The sequence below is a fragment of the Anguilla rostrata genome, chromosome 18 (assembly GCF_018555375.3).
Source record: "Anguilla rostrata isolate EN2019 chromosome 18, ASM1855537v3, whole genome shotgun sequence".
In the NCBI taxonomy this organism is placed as follows: Eukaryota; Metazoa; Chordata; class Actinopteri; order Anguilliformes; family Anguillidae; genus Anguilla; species Anguilla rostrata.
The window spans coordinates 4,404,308-4,421,581 of record NC_057950.1 but is presented as its reverse complement, the minus strand read 5'-3'; the positions used below and the strand labels follow the sequence as shown (position 1 = coordinate 4,421,581).

At 41.3% G+C, this 17,274-nt stretch overlaps 1 protein-coding gene across 1 annotated transcript; it reads left to right on the top strand.

Annotated features, from left to right (window-relative positions):
- The first annotated feature begins 5,186 nt into the window (after positions 1-5,186).
- Positions 5,187-16,549, top strand: vax1 (ventral anterior homeobox 1). Its single transcript, XM_064317341.1, has 3 exons — positions 5,187-6,649; positions 9,327-9,514; positions 13,199-16,549. The coding sequence occupies exons 1-3, from the start codon at positions 6,433-6,435 to the stop codon at positions 13,748-13,750; spliced, it is 957 nt and encodes a 318-aa protein (XP_064173411.1). The 5' UTR covers positions 5,187-6,432; the 3' UTR covers positions 13,751-16,549.
- The last annotated feature ends 725 nt before the right edge of the window (positions 16,550-17,274 follow it).

Below are 17,274 nucleotides of genomic sequence, written 5' to 3'. Positions count from 1 at the left end.
ACAGTGTATTGCCCCTGCTGTGAGTTGTGCTGATTAGGCGGCGTACTGTTCTTGAACAGTCACCACAGACAGGCTAAGACCCTGCGTACGACAGAGGAACACTTTTTAAATAAAGACTTTCTTCTGGCCTTTGTTCCGTAGAAGCTTCCAGCAAATCAGAACCAGTCAAAAAAAAAAAAAAAAAAAAATTGCAGCCATGCAGAGCTTGGAATGGTTACATCTTCTAGCTTAATGTGCATTGCTCAAATGCTCATGGTGGACAGTGTAAATGCTATTTGGCTGAACAAAGTGTGAAGTATCACCCAATAAATGTTGATATTTAAACAAAAATATTTGTGAAACCCCATGCTACCTTTTTCATTTTAATTTCGAATTTTTAGGTAGAAACAACAATGAGCGTGCTAATCACCATTGAAACAGTATAGCATGCTTTCTGAGAGCGGACGAGACCTTTATTCCGCGTGTAATCATGTGCATACATGACGTTCCTGAAAGGGAAAAATATTGTGTTTGTGTTTTCTTTCTCTGTTTTCTCTTGTATCCCTCTGGGTTGTATTTATGTGTTATCAAAGCCTAATTTTACCGTGATTCCTTAAGATCTCAAATTAAATATATTGACAGTTTTCTTGTGTAAATACATGAACTATATTTATAATTTCCCAACCTCCTGCAAATGAAATAAATGGGGACGATACGGCATGAAGCTTCATTTCACATCTTTACTGTCAATACATACATTTTAAAACAAGGACATTTCCTACTATGTTTTAATTAGTCCTCCTTAGATTAGGATTATTCTTTGTATTTGTTAAAGTAAATGTAAACTTACAGTAACTACAAAACATTAAAATTGCCCATATTTGTGAATATTGATAATTATCTTACGTTTATGCACTAATTATTCTAACAATGAACTATTTGTTAATTGCATAACTCTTGTGTTGGTACGCTGTATGAAAGTGTATCCTACTAAATGGCTACTTTCAAATGCCTCAGTATGCAACAATTCAAATTGTGACATAGGCCTTTTGGTTGATTCTGTAGCATAAAATAAAGCAGGCATCCAGTTTGGCTCAAAAAGTCAGGACCCACCAAACAGACTTTCATTGAGGAATAGCACACATGTATAGTAAATGTACCTGAAGTCAATAAAAAATAAAAATAAAATAAAAAAAAACATTTAATCCTAGCTCTTGGGCAGCTGTCACAACTGGTCGTTGTCAACCCAGATGGCTGGAAGGAACTCCATACCACGCGCAGCTGAGTGTAATTAGCGGTTGAAAGTTTGTTTTCCTAACAGCCGCCGTGTCTGTTGAGACCGCAGATGCGCGGTGTCGCGGGCTCAGCGGACTGACTCGAAACACTGCGTTAGAAAGGGGATGAAAATCCCAGCGTATGTCACGAGGTGCGATTCTCTGCACGAGGCAGTGTTTCCACTCCACTGTCTCGGTGTCAGAAGCATCTTATTCTAACTGTTCTAACACTGGGCACTGCCTGCAGTGTTTGCAGTATAATGGTTTAGTTGTTGAAACATGGCTCCCTTTAACTGTTGCCATTGTAAAGACCTTACTGTTTGGGCAGGGTAGAGAACACAGATAGTCTCCTGAGTCCTGACAATAAAATAAAAAAATTTGAACCAGAGCCGTTAAAAGAGATTTAAAAAGTGACAAAAATCTTTGAAAAAGTGTGGGAATAAAACATGGCTGACATTTCTTAATTGGCCCAAAGCAAGCTGAGCAAAAACACAGGCTCTAAGTTTCACTTTGGGGTTTTGCTTCTTGTGTGATTTTGAGTAACCACAATTATATCAAAGACTAGCAACAGTACACAGCGTATGGCTTTTATCAATCAGTGTATTTGAAAATGGCGTCAACAAATAAGTTAATGTGTGCAATGTAAGTGCATTATGTGTTCTGTTCTATAAAGCAATTCAAACCAGCCTGTGGACATATTTTTCAGAACAATTCTTAAATAATTACCATTGAATCAGTCATTGCTCATGAACCACTCACTCAACCACTCAAAACCCATTTAAAAAAAAGGCACCAAAGTTTTAAAAAGCAAAACTACTGTTTTTTTTTTTGTTGTTTTTTTATTTTTTATTTACAGGTCACACTATATTGTGCTTGTTTGTCCGTCAGATCCCCTGCAATGTTATTCATTTGGCCCTCCAGACGGAAAGACCCTAGATCACACCCTAGAACTATCATATCCCTGATGACCCCGAGATAATTTAATTAGGTTATAAAGTAATTCAGTTACACGGGGGCCTTTTGTCTCTGCCGATACAAGATCGGATGGAAGTTCCACAGGTAAATGAGATTTGCTGGAGGGAGGAAAGTCCAGAAACGTCCTCTGTGCTCGTCCGCCTGTGAATGCCCCGACTGCCACAGCTGGGATGGGCTCTCACAGTGAGATCCCTTCTGATTTAAGATGATTTAATTATCATGAATATCAATTAGCACTCGTCGTAAAAAAAATAAAACGGCAATAGCACGCAAGTTTGGAGCCTTCAGCACATTTTACAGTCACACGAGTTACTGTTTACGAAGTTGGCGAACTGCTGTTTACTGTATAAGGACCTGTAAGGACCTTCCGGCATCGATGCAGTTCACTCTGCGGGACACTAGGAATAAGGAAATTGCAGATTTGAAAGTGAGAGCATGAAAGAACTGAGAAGGAAGGTCTCTGACACCGTGGCCGTCTGTGGCTTCTCTGTGTTCTCTGCATCCCGTTCTTGTCCAACCGAAACCAAAAGGATGCTTTCTGGACACACGCCAAAGGAAAATGAGCAGAATTTGTACATGAAGTCCATTCATCAAGCGTAGTGTTGTTGAAAATATCGTAAGGTCAGTTATGGCTCCCTCCTTTTCTAATGCGTGTGTGCCTACCCGCAGCGTTACACTTGATTTAAATCACCTCGAGCCTAACTTTTCAGAATTGCTTTTGATTCTTGCCACTCTGTTGCATTTTTTATTTGTCCTGATTTTAAGAGGTTCCTTAAGTATTGCGTCATGTTGCCTTTTCTGTGTTGCATTTTCTGTTATGTTCTCACTGAAGTGCCGTAAAGGCACTTTTATGAAAAGTGTTTTCTAAATCAAACGTATTATTATTATTATGATTACGTTATAATAACATCACCCACAAATGCCCCAGACCTAATTGCGTTTGCTGTGTTACGTCTTGGTGGACATGTTTATGTAGCTTCACGGTGAAGGACTTCTGTTAACGGAAGAGTTCTGGCCCAGCCATTCAGGAACCAAAGTTAACTCTGTTGGCCTGGCCTGGTTTGTTTTCCACTGTACTGCCTGGATAGCAGTGCTTTGCTGTAGTTTGAGTAGTATACTCTGATACAGTCGTGAAACTGTGAGAAGTAATAAGAGTTTGCACCCTTGTCAGGCTTTCACATGATTAATGCACACACAGACAAAAATGCTGAAGTCTGTTTCGTATCATTCCGTGCTAAAAGGACAATATGAACTTCTGTGATGAATCCCAAAGGCGGCATTACCAGACATACCTATAGAGAATACACACCTGTATTTCTCTCAAGGGTGAGAATGCAGTTGCCCAAACAAATGTGAAATTTGTTGCGTTTAGATGGCATAATTCATAACTGTGGTTCAGGGGAACGTTGCGGCCATCCTAGATAAACAGTCCGCCTTTTCCGCATGGCTCTGAAGCTGCTGGAGGCCGTCCCCCCGCTCCACGTTAACCCTGCTCATGGGCCACCTGTGTCCAGGCGAGAACAGGGGGAGGCTGTGGGTCCACATCAGTGCGGTTAGTTATACCGTTTCAGTCCAGCGCGTGGGTCTGGATCCCGCGCTGCAGAGGCTAACGGCTAAAGTTTGAGCTCACAGACCTGAGTAGATGGGACTGGGTGTGGTGCTTGTTGGGGGGCTGCTGCCTCTTTGGCATAGTCAGTGTGGTTTGGCATCTTTTACATGTTAGCCATGGTGTCTGGAGGAAAGCCATGGAAGGCTGTCTAAATTCAGGCCTTTTGCATATATGAGATAGAAACAGCTGAGAAAGCACAGCGGATACTGCGTCTGAAAGACTGAGGGGACACTTCTCCGTGTATTTCAATCTCTGAATACATTTTACTAATTTATAAACCAGCCCAGAGAAAACCTCCAACTTGGCCAATTTAGGTGCATTGAAATACGTATCCCGAGTGTTAATTTCATTAGATTTTTAAAGAAAACTTTTTTGGAAAACAATAGATTTTTTTTCCATCCACTAAAGAATTATAGCTTATTTCTTTGTGTAAAAAATGTGGGAAATTTGGGAATTTGTGCCTGAACATACATTTATAATCGATATCCGCTTTTCATAACAAAAACTAACAAGATGTGTAAGAGAGAAAAAGTGACTGAACTGAAATTCCACCCACACCCACACACACACTTGCAAACACACACAAGCACAAACACACACACACACACACACACACAAGGACTTCTTAGGTCTTGGTGAGCTCACGTAAAACTGAAGGGGATCAGGCAGAAAAGCAAGCCTAACGGTTTAGGACTTTTTTTTTTTTTTTTCAGTCCCAGGTGGGACCAAGCAGCACGGTCTGAAGGCAGCTTCTTTCTCTCTCTCCCTCCCCCCTCCCTTCTCTCTCTCTCTCTCCCTCCTTGCCCCACTCCAGGCCCTACGTTCCCCAAACACTTTGTGAATGGGGTCAGTGCAACATGTGGCCTTTAAACCCGCCCCAAAGACTGCTGCTTGGCGGCCACACTCGCTGGATTGTTTGTTAATAGTCCAATTAGATAATTGCCACGGTTCCCTCCTTTTCCTCTCCGTTTCCCATAAAGGCATGAATGACAAGAGCAGCGTGAAGAGGGCTTCTGGCCAGCAAGGTGACAAGGAGGGACGGAACATGCTCAGTGCACAAGGCCGCTCCCCTGAATTGAATCATTGTGGCCTAATCAATGGTCTTATTGGATTACTGGCCACTGCTGTTCCCCAAGATATTGTTGCGCTGACAATGAAATAACTTAGAGTGGGCTGGGCGGGTGGGTGGAGGGGCTGGCTAGGGAGGAGGTGGTGGGTGGGTGGGTGGTTTTTGGGTGGGTGGTGGGGGTTGGCGGGGATTTGGGGGGGAAGGAGTGTAATGAGGGGGGTGTTCCAGAAACACTTTTTTTTTTTTTTTTTTTGTTCCCAGTTTGCTGAGTTTCCGCAGACCTTCGGCGGAGATTATCTGGGCGCAGTGCGCGTCTCTGCCCGTGGGCGAGCGCGTCTGTAGGAGGGAGGGAAGGAGGGCTTAGCGTTTTCGCGGCTGGCGGCGCGGGCTCTCTGTAGTGCCGCGTACGGGACGAGGCGGTAGGCTGTCTCTGCGCGCCCGCGGGACCGCTGTGGGAGTCGCCGTCGCCACTCCTGAATACCTCAGCTGAAGGGGATTCGGGGGTTTTTTTTTTTCCTCTCTTTCTCTGACTTTTTTCCCTGGTTCTCTTTCTCTCCCCCTTCCCCTCTCTCCCTCTGATTCTCTCTCTCTCACTCTCTTTCTCTCTCTCTCTCTCTCTCTCACACACACACGCACACACATACAGATACATACACAGGCACTCACACACACCCACACAACCCACACATACACACACACACACACACACGCTCCTGTGATAGCACTGAACCCAGAGAGCTCTTTTGGAACTGGGGGGGTGGGGGAAGGTGGGCCCTCTGATTTGGTGAAAGACGCAGAAAAAGTGATTAAAGTTTTTTTTTTTTCTCGGCGCGCGGGCAGCGAAGCGAAGCGACCGACCGGCGGCTGGAGGAGGGTAAAATGGCTGGAGCCGTACGGCGGACCGCAGGATGAAGCGTCCGGGAAGTTTTCTGGAAGTCTCTCTCTCCGATCGTTTGTTCCGGGAGCCTTTTCACCGGGCGAGACCAATCACTTCCCTCGATTCCGAGGCTGAGCCGCGTCTGACTGGGGGAGCGGGGCGAGCGCAAACCCCTCTATTAGGACCTGATATATTATCCAAACAATTTAGTGTATTCATGAGGTTACGCAAATGTGGAGGCCTCGAAAATTACCGTAATCAATTGAAAACAGCAAGTGTGCGTCCGTCCGCGGCTCTGATTATTTGGAGATCATCTATCAACTAGATGTGTATGTAATAAGGCAAGGGCATTAAATCGCTCTTGAGTTGCAGTGGTAAGTCCATGATCATTGGGCAAGTGAGTTTGGACAGCAATAATAGGGCATCTAGACAGATGAGGCGAACATCTCCCCCTCGCATTAGGTATCTGACTTTGTGTCTAAAAGGTGCTGTTTATAAGGAGCGACTGATTCACTGAGACAGCACAACCTTCGCAATACTCTCGTTTTTGTCCTTTTCTTGACCTGCGGGAAGAAAAAAAAAAAAAAAAAGAAGAAGAAGAAGAGTTGAAAAAAGACGAACAGGCGCTTCTTTAAGGGGTAAGTGAGGTATGGAGGTCCGATACAATCAGGAGACCGAGGCGGGGATGGTGCTGAAGAACGGACTTAAGGATGGGAAAGAGGGCAAGGATTCCCAGGGCAGCCTTTCCAAATCCTTTCTGAAGGAGCAGCAGGAGTCCTTCTCCGCCGCCGGGACGGTGGAGAGCTGCGAGAAGAGCCGGGCGAACTCGGGGGACCCGGACTACTGCCGGAGGATCCTCGTCCGAGGTGAGAGAGGAGCTCCGGGGACCTGCTCCCGCTGCTTCTTTTCGGCTTAGCGCCCGGGTATTTTTAAACAAACATTTACTTTTACGCTTTCCCTAAAACAGGATCCTTCCTCTGTGCTGTACTACCGGTTTTATGGGCGATTAGCGTATACTACTGCTACCCCTGAAATGCTGTAACACTTGGGTGCTGGAGCACAGAAAAGAGAAAAACTGGATTCGTATTCGCACGACGTGTTTTTTTTTTTTATAAATGCATATCCCTCATTATTGTTTTAAGTTTAAATACAACAAAAAGGTGTAGATGAGGAATTGGTCTTTAAATTTGCACTTGTTTTTATTTTTTATTTTTTCTCCTCTGGCTTGGCTTCGTTTCTTATGCGTTCACAAAAACAGTAGCTACTGAAAATGCATACGCCTCGAGGAACAATGTGGTTAGTGCTGTTGTGGTATGCTGTTCGACCAAAACTTAATTTAATTTGCTATTTCCTCCCGGTGAAAAGGAACACTAATCTATTTTTTGTGCCACTTATATTGGTTACTTGTACGTAGCTTCCGGGCTTGTCTTTTGTAATTTAAAGAGGAATTCACTATGAAGGCATCACAGTAAATATTGCAGTCAACCCTATTGTATTATTTTAATTTAAACCAACATGAGGAATTTCGTTTTAATTTACGATTAATTAAAATAAGAGAGTAGATTATAAATGTGTGTGTGTTTGTGTGTGTGTGTGTGTGTTTTTTAGTATTTCAGTCCGAAAGGAAGCTTCCGGTTGTCCATTGTAATTTAAAGCAACAGTATGCTGTACAAATGATTACATTTCTATTTAACTTAAATGCAACAAATTATTTTCCAAATTGTCTCTGAATAACTGTTTATTTAATACATGAAAAACCAAAACTAAAATATAGCAGAGAATATTTTTAAAAACTTTTAGGATTTTATCTGGATTAGGACTGACTTTCTTTTTTGTTTTGTTTTGTTTTTTAATGTTGCATTTTCCATAATTTACTTTGAATTATTATTGCCAAATTAATTAATCTGAAGATAAAATTGACGATGTTAAGTGGTACTTTCATTAAGCAGGATTTTGCCATAAAATTCAGAGAGTTACAGAAAATAACATTATGGAAACCGGGCTTGTCAAAAGGGCTGAGGTGCTGTACTTTTTTGCCAAAAATAAAGCCTATAAATGGAAATACTTCAAGCTTATCGGAAGCTATGGTTATAAATGGGCAATTCTAAGCCTAAATAATTTTTATTACTAACATAGCTTATTTTTATAGGGGTGCATTTATCACAAGTGACTTAAGTGGGTGTTAATGAGAAAAGCAAATGCGTTTACATGCTATTTATTTTTTTTATTTAAAAAGGATTCCAATATTGTTTTGAACCGAGTTCAACTTTCAACATATTTTATATCAGACATAATTAAAACTATGCTTGTACTGATACCTTTCCCTGTGGTAGCTGTATTCCTTTAAGGCCAGAAGTGAATAAACACACTTAATTTACTGGATGTGTTAAACCTACAGTGGCTCAACAGAGGGATCACATGATTAAACAACAATTAACCAGTTTACTCACTGCAGAGCACTGAGACCTGCTCGGCTTTAAGTTTCCTAAGTGAACAATAGATTTCGTGCTGTGGTAAAGTCCAGGTTGTCCTGCCTTTGCAGAAAATAGAGGGAAAAGAGAGTGACATTCCAGCAGGGAGAAGATTTTTTTTTAACGCAAGAAATTAACTTTCTCTTTTTTAAAAATCCGTTAGAACCAAATATTCTTTTTCGAAAGGGTATTTTTCTTAAAAGTAAAAAAAAAAAAAAGGTTTCTTTATTGTCCATTAACGTTAAAATAAAAATAAAATAGGAAGCTTTCTGTTTAATGAAATCCCGTTTGTAAAACATGCGTAGGATATAACTGGGAGTATACATTGATGTCGGACTCATTTTCATTTTCCAGTTTCTTGTTCGGTATGAAAAAATAATGGGTTACAGGCCAGCTAATATTCAGCATGTGCTGTTTAGAAGAAAGTCAAGATATGTCTGTCACATTTGTACATAACAGCCTTCTGTATTTTTATGGCTTAAAAATTTCTTCCAAATTAATGGCGGCTAATTTGGCCTTGAGGAAACTAGACTTAAAGTACATTTTTGTGCATACATCTTAATACTGGATACACAGGGGACAGGAACCATCAGTCCAGTGCTCTCATGCTAGATCACCCCATTTGATCATCACAGAATTTTAACAGAACAGTAAACACGTTTTTAAATGCCAAACACATTGGCCAAATATCCTGTTTTATACACACGATGGCCGCTGTTTTGTACAGCACATGCGAATCACATACTGCATGCATTACAGCACAGAAAAATCACATAATCACGATCCTTTTCTTGTGTCGTCTTGTAACCGCGAAAGCCTTTTGCTTTAGCTTGGCTGGATTTATTTCACGGCCACGCGGTAGGGTCTACGTACGGGCCTGCAGGGATTTACGTGACGTACAGTACGGGACCGTGCTTCAGGCCGACCTCATGTGATCGAAATTAGGTCACGTTCAGCGTTTTTCGCAGAAGTTGTTTGCGTTTTACGGTACCGCCCAATCGCTAATGAGCTCGCGCGGTGTGACGGGGAGTCGCTAAAGGAGACCGTGGGGTTGTTTTGCTTCGCGTTTCAGATGCCAAGGGGTCCATCCGAGAGATAATCCTGCCGAAAGGGCTGGACCTGGACCGGCCCAAGCGGACCAGGACCTCCTTCACCGCCGAGCAGCTGTACCGGCTGGAGATGGAGTTCCAGAGGTGCCAGTACGTTGTGGGGAGGGAGCGCACGGAGCTTGCCCGACAACTGAATCTGTCAGAAACTCAGGTAACGGGCCATACGTTCCGACCCCCCCACCCCACCCCTCCCCACCCACCCACAACACCCTTCCCCCCCCACCCCCCAGCGCTCCCCAACCCCCCAAGCCTGTAGGACAAAGAGAGAAAAATCCCTCATCGGTAGCAGGCTCTAAGATTCATTGCAGCAGTACGCAATGGAATACGCAGAGGCCCAGTGAAATCTTGCCAATCTAATCCGAAAGCTCTAGTGGAGATGTTTTTTTTTAAAATAAAATAAAAAAAAACGGTCCAGTTGACCCCTGAAAGAGGAGAATCGGGTTTTGTATGCAGAAGCTTTCTGGATAGCCATTGCAAGTGTGCCTCTGTCCATCGCAGAGCTCAATTATTTATTTGGACAACAAATATTTAGATGGAAAATTTTAAATAAAAAATGTAAATTACTCATTCGGTGCTATTTTTGGACAGTCGTTAGCTCTTCATTGCCTGTAGTGATGTAATTTCATTTTCTTTATGGTTCTTTCCAAGGCTAGCATTCTTTCATTTTTTTTATTCTTGTGTACCAGTTTCCCCTGCCATCTGATCTCGCTATTGTAAACAAACGATCTGCAGTCGTATAAAATGCTCGATATTCATCTGAGATTCTTGAGGCTTCTCTTCCGAAGGCGCGGAAGAAAAAGGTTGCGATGGGCTTAGCTCTGGGGGTCAAACAGAGGTCAAACAGTGCCCCGCTCAGCGGTGTCGCGTACGCGCTCGTCATCTGCTCGCTGCTCGCCAGAGACTCGAAAAGCAAGCTACCGCCTCCGTGTATAATTTTCACTTCAAGGGGGGGAAAAAAATCTACATTTTTTTGGCAGTTTGGCTAGAAGAATGGCCTAGTCAGGCGAGCTCCGTTGTTTTAATTTGCGTGGCTGTCGCGCTGTACCTCCATGATACGTTCCAGGGAACGCAAACAAGCATGACTTTGGAACGGAGGTCACGGCGAAGCGTTTATTCAGATCTGTTGAATAAGACAAAGGAAAAAACACCCCTCTGTATTTGCACGTATGATTTTTTAAACAAAGCAATTTAATTGGGCCTAACTCACGTGCGTATATTTCACAGCAAACCTACCGGATGAATAGTTCTTCTTCTGTGAGCCTCTGAATAGTGTTTTGAGCATTATAGCGGATGTTTTGTTTGGTTTATACCGGATGTTTTGTTTGGGCCTGACTATTTATGGTTTTATGGTTCATGAAGTCTGTTTTGTTTGTAATGCATCCAATTTTATGCCGGCGAACAGAATTGTAGTGATTTCAGAAAATTGTATTGACACACTCCTTACAATTACAGTACTTAAAACATCACACGGTCTTCTTTCACAGAGGACAAAAGCGCTATTTATTTATTTTATTTTTTTGCCTGTTCAATGCAAGATTCCCTGTTAATTCGCTCAGACGTTTTTTGATTGCCTTTAATCGTCTGATTTCTGCTTCACTTTTTGATGAAGAGGTTTTATCGTGTCGTTGACATTAATGGAAATTAACGTCTCGTATCTGAAACGCTTGATACACTAAATATTGAGCATAGACAAAAAAACGATTACGAACTACGGGCCAGTAAGCGCAAAGAAAAACGAAGTCTGAAGGTGTTGCCGTGGAAATATTTTCCATTCAGACTGAAGCTGACCAACGTTTGTGTTACCGTAACAACCTTCAAGTGTAATCAATGTTAGAAAAAAAAACTGAAAGCAGACCCACAAAAAATAAAAAGTAGGTGATGATGATTGCTCCTGATTCAGTCTGCTATAATATGAAGCCTTTTGATTGCACTACAACCCCCAAAATGGCATCCCCTGAGGTGCATAAGGAATAATTCATTATGAACAATTTTTGCAAGCAGAGAAGCATAGTATGTAACAATAAGTGAATTTGATTATAGCACATGACTCATGGATAGGTGGAGTAAAACTGTTGATTAGAGTTGTTCATTTACTTCTATTGTTTTAATAATAATTTAGAATAATCAGCATTGACTGCTTAGGGTATGTCAAAAGAACAGCTCTATATATAAAAAATAAAATGTATAAAAATATTTCTTGTATAATTTATCAGCTATAAATTTATAGAACAGGGCAACTACTTGTTTACTTAATTATGAGGTCATCTGTCCATTAAAATTAACAATTTAGCAAACACAGAAAAATGCAAATACACATTTGATAACTTGTAGTTGTACTTTATGTAGTAAATATAAATATATATTACAGTCTCGTCTTATTTTCTGCAAATATGTGTGACCTAGTGGTCCTTGTGGTAGGGTTTATGTGAGCGGACACAAATAAGATGTTTTGATTGCATCATTTATAAATAACGTTTTTAAGTGCACGTTCCATTATTCCTCATCACAGAAATGCACGTTATTGTCATTAAATTGTATGTAAAAATAGTTTTTTTGAATGATTCCGTTTGAATGGAGATTACAAATTACTTTTAAGCAATCCGTATTGTAGCTTCCATTAAAAAACAAGACAAAAAGGAAAAACAATGAAACTTTTTTTTTTGCTGAAATTAATGGAAAAAATATGTTCCTCAATGTTTATCAGTGAATTGTATAATTAATGTCAAATTTACTAATCTGTATTGATACGCAAGTTCTTTTTGAGCACTTTTTGGGTGGAAATTAATGCATTTCTGGAGGACAAAAATTTTAAAAACGGTCAGTTCTGCAGAATAATTGGCTCTGTGTAAAAAACACCTGTGTGCGTCCTTATGTCTTCTTGCCACAGTCTCAGTTTTATGGTACCCTTCTGAGTCAAACTGTGTGTATACTGGGGTCTTTTGATTTTGAATTAGCCACGTGGTAAATTCAGTTATATTTTGAACATTTCATGCATTTTCAAAGCCTCTATGCTTTCAAAAGTCGCCTACATTGTGAGGTGTTGTACTTTTAGTGAATTTGCTTTGCTCTCATACTGTGCATTGTAAGAACTGTGTTCCACCAGCTTCCATTGTACAAATAAACCAAATTTAAGTATGCGTGCAATGCTCATTTCAGCCGAGTTGTTAGTCTCTTTTGATTGCGTAAATCCTTCCGTCTCTGTTTTCATGCCACATAGTCTTTGCTTGCCATAGTCTTTTTTTATTTTCAAAACATGCAGGCCCAGTGCTTCGTGTATGTATGAAAGTCATGTTTCAGTTTCTTCAGACTACAAGCCAATGCTGTCAACATTCAAGGCAACAACACAGAAACATTGGTGAAAGTAAACAGACTTTATAATTATGATTTGATAAATATTTTATGCGTTATTTTCCATTAGTTTTGTTGAGATTTTCATTTTTGTCTTGAGTGCTGAGCAGTGGTTTGTTGTTTTCATTTTTAATTTGCTTGTACACTTGGCTGTTTCAGCCTGCAGATGAGGGAGAGTGTTTAGCGGTTGGTTTTAGGTTCTTAGGATCTGCGGGTGCTTGTTTTGGTCTCACCAGAAAGGCAGACATTTTATTAGCGCTGTTCATTTGCACTAATTTGTTTTGGTCTGCCCGTGAGGGTAAAGTTTAATTGATTTTGTCTGCCTGAGTGCTAGTTTGTTTTGGTCTTTTCCATGAAGGATGAATATGTTTGATTAACTTTTTTGTTTTGTTTTGTTTTGTTTTGTTTTGTTTTGTTTTTGTTTTTGTTTTGTTTTGTCTGTCTGTCCCTGTCCGCGTCCTCTACCTTTGATTTCGGGCGGCGAAAGGTAAAGGTCTGGTTCCAGAACCGGCGCACGAAGCAGAAGAAGGACCAGGGCAAGGACTCCGAGCTGCGGTCGGTGGTTTCGGAGACGGCGGCCACGTGCAGCGTCCTGAGACTGCTGGAGCAGGGGCGCCTCCTGACCCCGCCGGGCCTCCCGGGGCTGCTGCCCCACTGCGGCGGCGGCGGCGGCGGCGGCGGCGGCGCCCTGGGCTCCGGCCTGCGCGGGCCCTCCATGGGCATCATCGCCAACAACGGCAGCAGCAGCAGCAGCAGCTCGGGGACTGGCGGCAGCCCGCCGTTGCCCGCGGCGACCAGCTCGGGGCCCGCCGCCGCGGTGCTCCCGGGCTCCACGCCCACCCACGGCCTCTTCAGCTTCCCCATGCCCTCCCTCCTGGGCAGCGTGGCCACCCGGATATCCTCCAACCCCCTCTCCATGGCGGGCTCCCTGGCCGGAAACCTGCAGGAGCTGTCAGCCCGCTACCTGAGCTCCTCCGCGTTCGAACCTTACTCCCGGACCAACAGCAAGGAGGCCATGGACAAGAAAGTTCTGGAATGATCTTTTCTCTTTAAAAAAAAAAAAAAAAAAAAAAAAAAAAATCTTTTTATTTTTTATTTTTTAAATTTCACCGTTCTTGTTTTGTTTGTCCTTCGGTTTTGCCTTCTCCTTTCAGTGTCTGTGCCGTGGTTTAATCATTTTGTTACTGTTTCAGTGTACAACTGCACACCGATGCCTCTCAGACAGTGAAGAGAAAAACAAAGACATCTATTCTTATATTTTGGTAACAGGGTGATTTTTCCAAGCTTTTTGCACTAAATCAAAAGTTTCGTTGCCCTGCGTTAATTTTAACACAAAACCGCTTGAAAAAGCAAACTACCAAGAGATTATAAAGGTATGGAAAAGAGGAATTAAATGTTTTCAGTTAACTGTAGTTTTTTTTTTTTTAGTGTTTCTTATTTGGAAAAGACTGGGCGAAATATGAATAGTAAAAGAAAAAAGCTTAAAAATATGCCTGTTTCTGTTCTGTTTGTCATCATTGGTCATGAGCTGCAGGGGGAAAATGACACCTGCCTGTCGAACGACTCACGGTGTTATATTGGCTTTTTTTTTGTTTGTTTTTGTTTTTAGCGTGTTTCATGTTTTAAACGAACTAACACCACAAATGTACATAGAGGTAGCAGGCCAGCAAACCTGTGAAACCCAGGTCTCAGTGCTGTTGATTTGCAGGAGAGTTGGTAAGAACTCGAAAATGGAGCCGCTCTTATTGAACTTTATGAATTACAGGAAAAAGCTTATTTTTCTAATAACCCTGCGAGTCCTGAGTGGGAATTTGATATCCCCGTCAGCGGGTTCCTCGCTACACGGTAGTTTAACGGTGGTCAGTTGTTATTTTTCATCAAGTTATCTGACCAAACAAAAGAAGAATGTTGTCATATGATGGTTAAACTGTTTGGTGTTTTGTTACATTTTCAATGGTTTGTGAGGGTTCTCAGAATATAATTTCAAAACTAAATCTGTGACCTTTATGTCCTAAAGATGCAGTATTTTACTTTGATTGTCTGTGATTATGATACTAGACTTGTAGTCCTGATTGCCATGTAGAGGAAACGTTTTGGAATAAGCTTCAGCCACTTTCAGCCCTAGCTGGAATGGAACGGAAGGCTGACGTAGTGTAAAGTTTTAGAACTTTTTCCCGCTGCTCACAAAATTGTCCAAGTTACATGGTGCAAAATCACACTTTCTTTTGAAGGCATAATTGTAACCAATGCAAAGTATGATTTTTTTTTTTTTTGAAGAATTACAATCCTTTTACAAGATGTACATTTCTTAAAGCTCTGTACCATTTGTTCTGGGTCAGGAACATAAAAGAAGCAAGTACAATGAAAGTAAAATTATTGTAGTATAAAGAGAAAGACAAATGAGAGTTGTTATTTTATTGTAAATTATTCATGTCTGTAATTAATAGATAATTAGTATATCAGCGCAATGATGAAAGAATGAATGCAAAGGTGGGTCATGAATCAAAACAAAGCTCTTGGTGCTGTCGTCGTGAAATATCTTGAACATTGTGACAATGTGGTTTGAGTGTGGATATATATTATATATATATGACTAAACGAAAAAGTGTCTTTTTTTCATTGCTTGCTTTCCGACGTTTCCGTACGTCGGCAGTGATCGCTGTAACTTTATTCAGCTAAAAGCCAGGAGGAGCATTTTATGTTGTGGTAAATTGCAATGTGAAGAGAAAAAAAAAAACATTTCATGAGGAGAAGAAAGGAATTTTTTGGCGGATTAGTCACTTCGCTGAAGGTACATTGTGTCGAGAAGGTCTTCGGATGGCGTTGGAATCCGTAATCGCATGGCCATTTTCCATTTCGCTTGTCGTTTGTCTTCTCGCGAAAGATTTTCGCAGCGTTTTCCGACGTAATTTAAGAGGAAGAAAAGGCGTCTGCAAAACGCAATCATGTCAGAGGAGTAATGGCGGGAAAATGGTCTGCCGGTCCGGTGCGTTGTATGTACGCCCCCATGGCCACGGCCTGCGCGGACCTGTAAGGCCAGAATTCATCAACTGCCATAATTTCAAAAAGTTCGGTTACAGTAGCGCGAAGTGAAGGGGGTAACTGTAATGAGGGACGTCGAAAAAAGTGGCCTTGAAAAGTGAAAAACAAATAATAGAGGGACGTTTTTTATGAGCCAGCATTGCGAAAAAGACCAAGGAACGGGGACTTCCCCTTTTCGTACGCGTTATCGCCCTGAGGTATGAAGGCGTTCCTTGGTGCGAACGGCGTTAACTATACTAGTCGGACGTCGAACATAAAGGAAGCTACAAACGAAGGAATCCTGGAAGAAGCGTAGCGTGGCAAAGCTGAATGCCGTCCGCTTGAATGGCAGCTTTAGCACCTGTGACACTGCGGGCTCGGTGACCAGAGAAGTCTTTCAAATTTTGGCTAATAACGTGGCCCCTTTGGCTGACTCTGTGAGGGAATTCTATGTGCTGATGGTGATTAGCTTTCCTGAAAAGGTTGATAGTTTCATTAATTAAACGTTGTCCTCAAAGGCAGATGTGTCTGTGTCCTGCAAGGTCGTTACAAATCATTAAAATAATTAAGGTGAAACATTTACTTTCGAGAATATGAAAAGCATCGTTGTCAAAGAATATGACCACCCACTTATGAAAGCCTCCAAATGCTGTTGATAATGGAGCATTTTCAAGTAATACTTTTGCATAGGGAACTCTGTTTCAACTTTTGAGTACATCCTGAAGCTATTAGGTCTTACCTCTTTGTGTAAAAAAAAAAAAAGTTTTATTGCCCTGTTTTTGATAAGTATTGTTTATGTAGAATATTGATTTGGCAAATGTCAGATGTTTTGCATAAAAAAACCTAAACTGCATTCACAAAATTAATTTTATTTCATAAAATGCTTTTGTGAAATGTACATAAACAAACAAAAAAAAACACAAATATTTTCAGATACATTTTTCTTCATTTTCAAACATACATTCTGAAGAATTAAAAAACGTCTCCTTTTAGGAGAGTAGTGTTTTGTTTAATTACATATTTTATGAAATATTGCAGTCCATGGAAACTGTTTGTGTGATGAAATCAAAAACACACTTTGCTACGTAGAACAAGCCATGCATGTGTCACAGCATGTACCATCTTATTCTGGTCTATTAAAAATGAAGTATAATTAATACTATTTGTCACACAACATAAAACAGGATTTGTAAGAGGGATCTTTTTTAAGAGCAAATTGCTTGAATATTTTTTTCAAGAAATGTTAACTTCAGTGAAAAGGTTGTTCAGAGAAGGAAAGAACGAGAGTGAATGTGCACTTTCTTGTAATTGCATTGTTTTTAGCATCTCAAAATCTAAAACTGCGGTGACGTTTCGGGCCCAAAATCATTTTGAGACGAGGGTGAGAAAAGTTGGAATCAGACTGACTCACGGTTTTTTAGACTCTCTGAGCTAGACGGGCTTAGTTGAAAGGTTATAACCCACAAGAGTGTTATTAAACTGTCAAAATGGATGCCGAAAACTTACAGTGCAGTGGAGGACGGCCTACGCAGGCGGCAGAAG

Excerpts from the sequence above, each read along its gene's own strand:
- vax1 (XM_064317341.1), top strand. The coding sequence starts at position 6,433 with ATGGAGGTCCGATACAATCAGGAGACCGAGGCGGGGATGGTGCTGAAG. Across the intron at positions 6,650-9,326 it reads CCGGAGGATCCTCGTCCGAG|ATGCCAAGGGGTCCATCCGA; the intron begins GTGAGAGAGGAG and ends TTCGCGTTTCAG. Across the intron at positions 9,515-13,198 it reads TGAATCTGTCAGAAACTCAG|GTAAAGGTCTGGTTCCAGAA; the intron begins GTAACGGGCCAT and ends GGGCGGCGAAAG.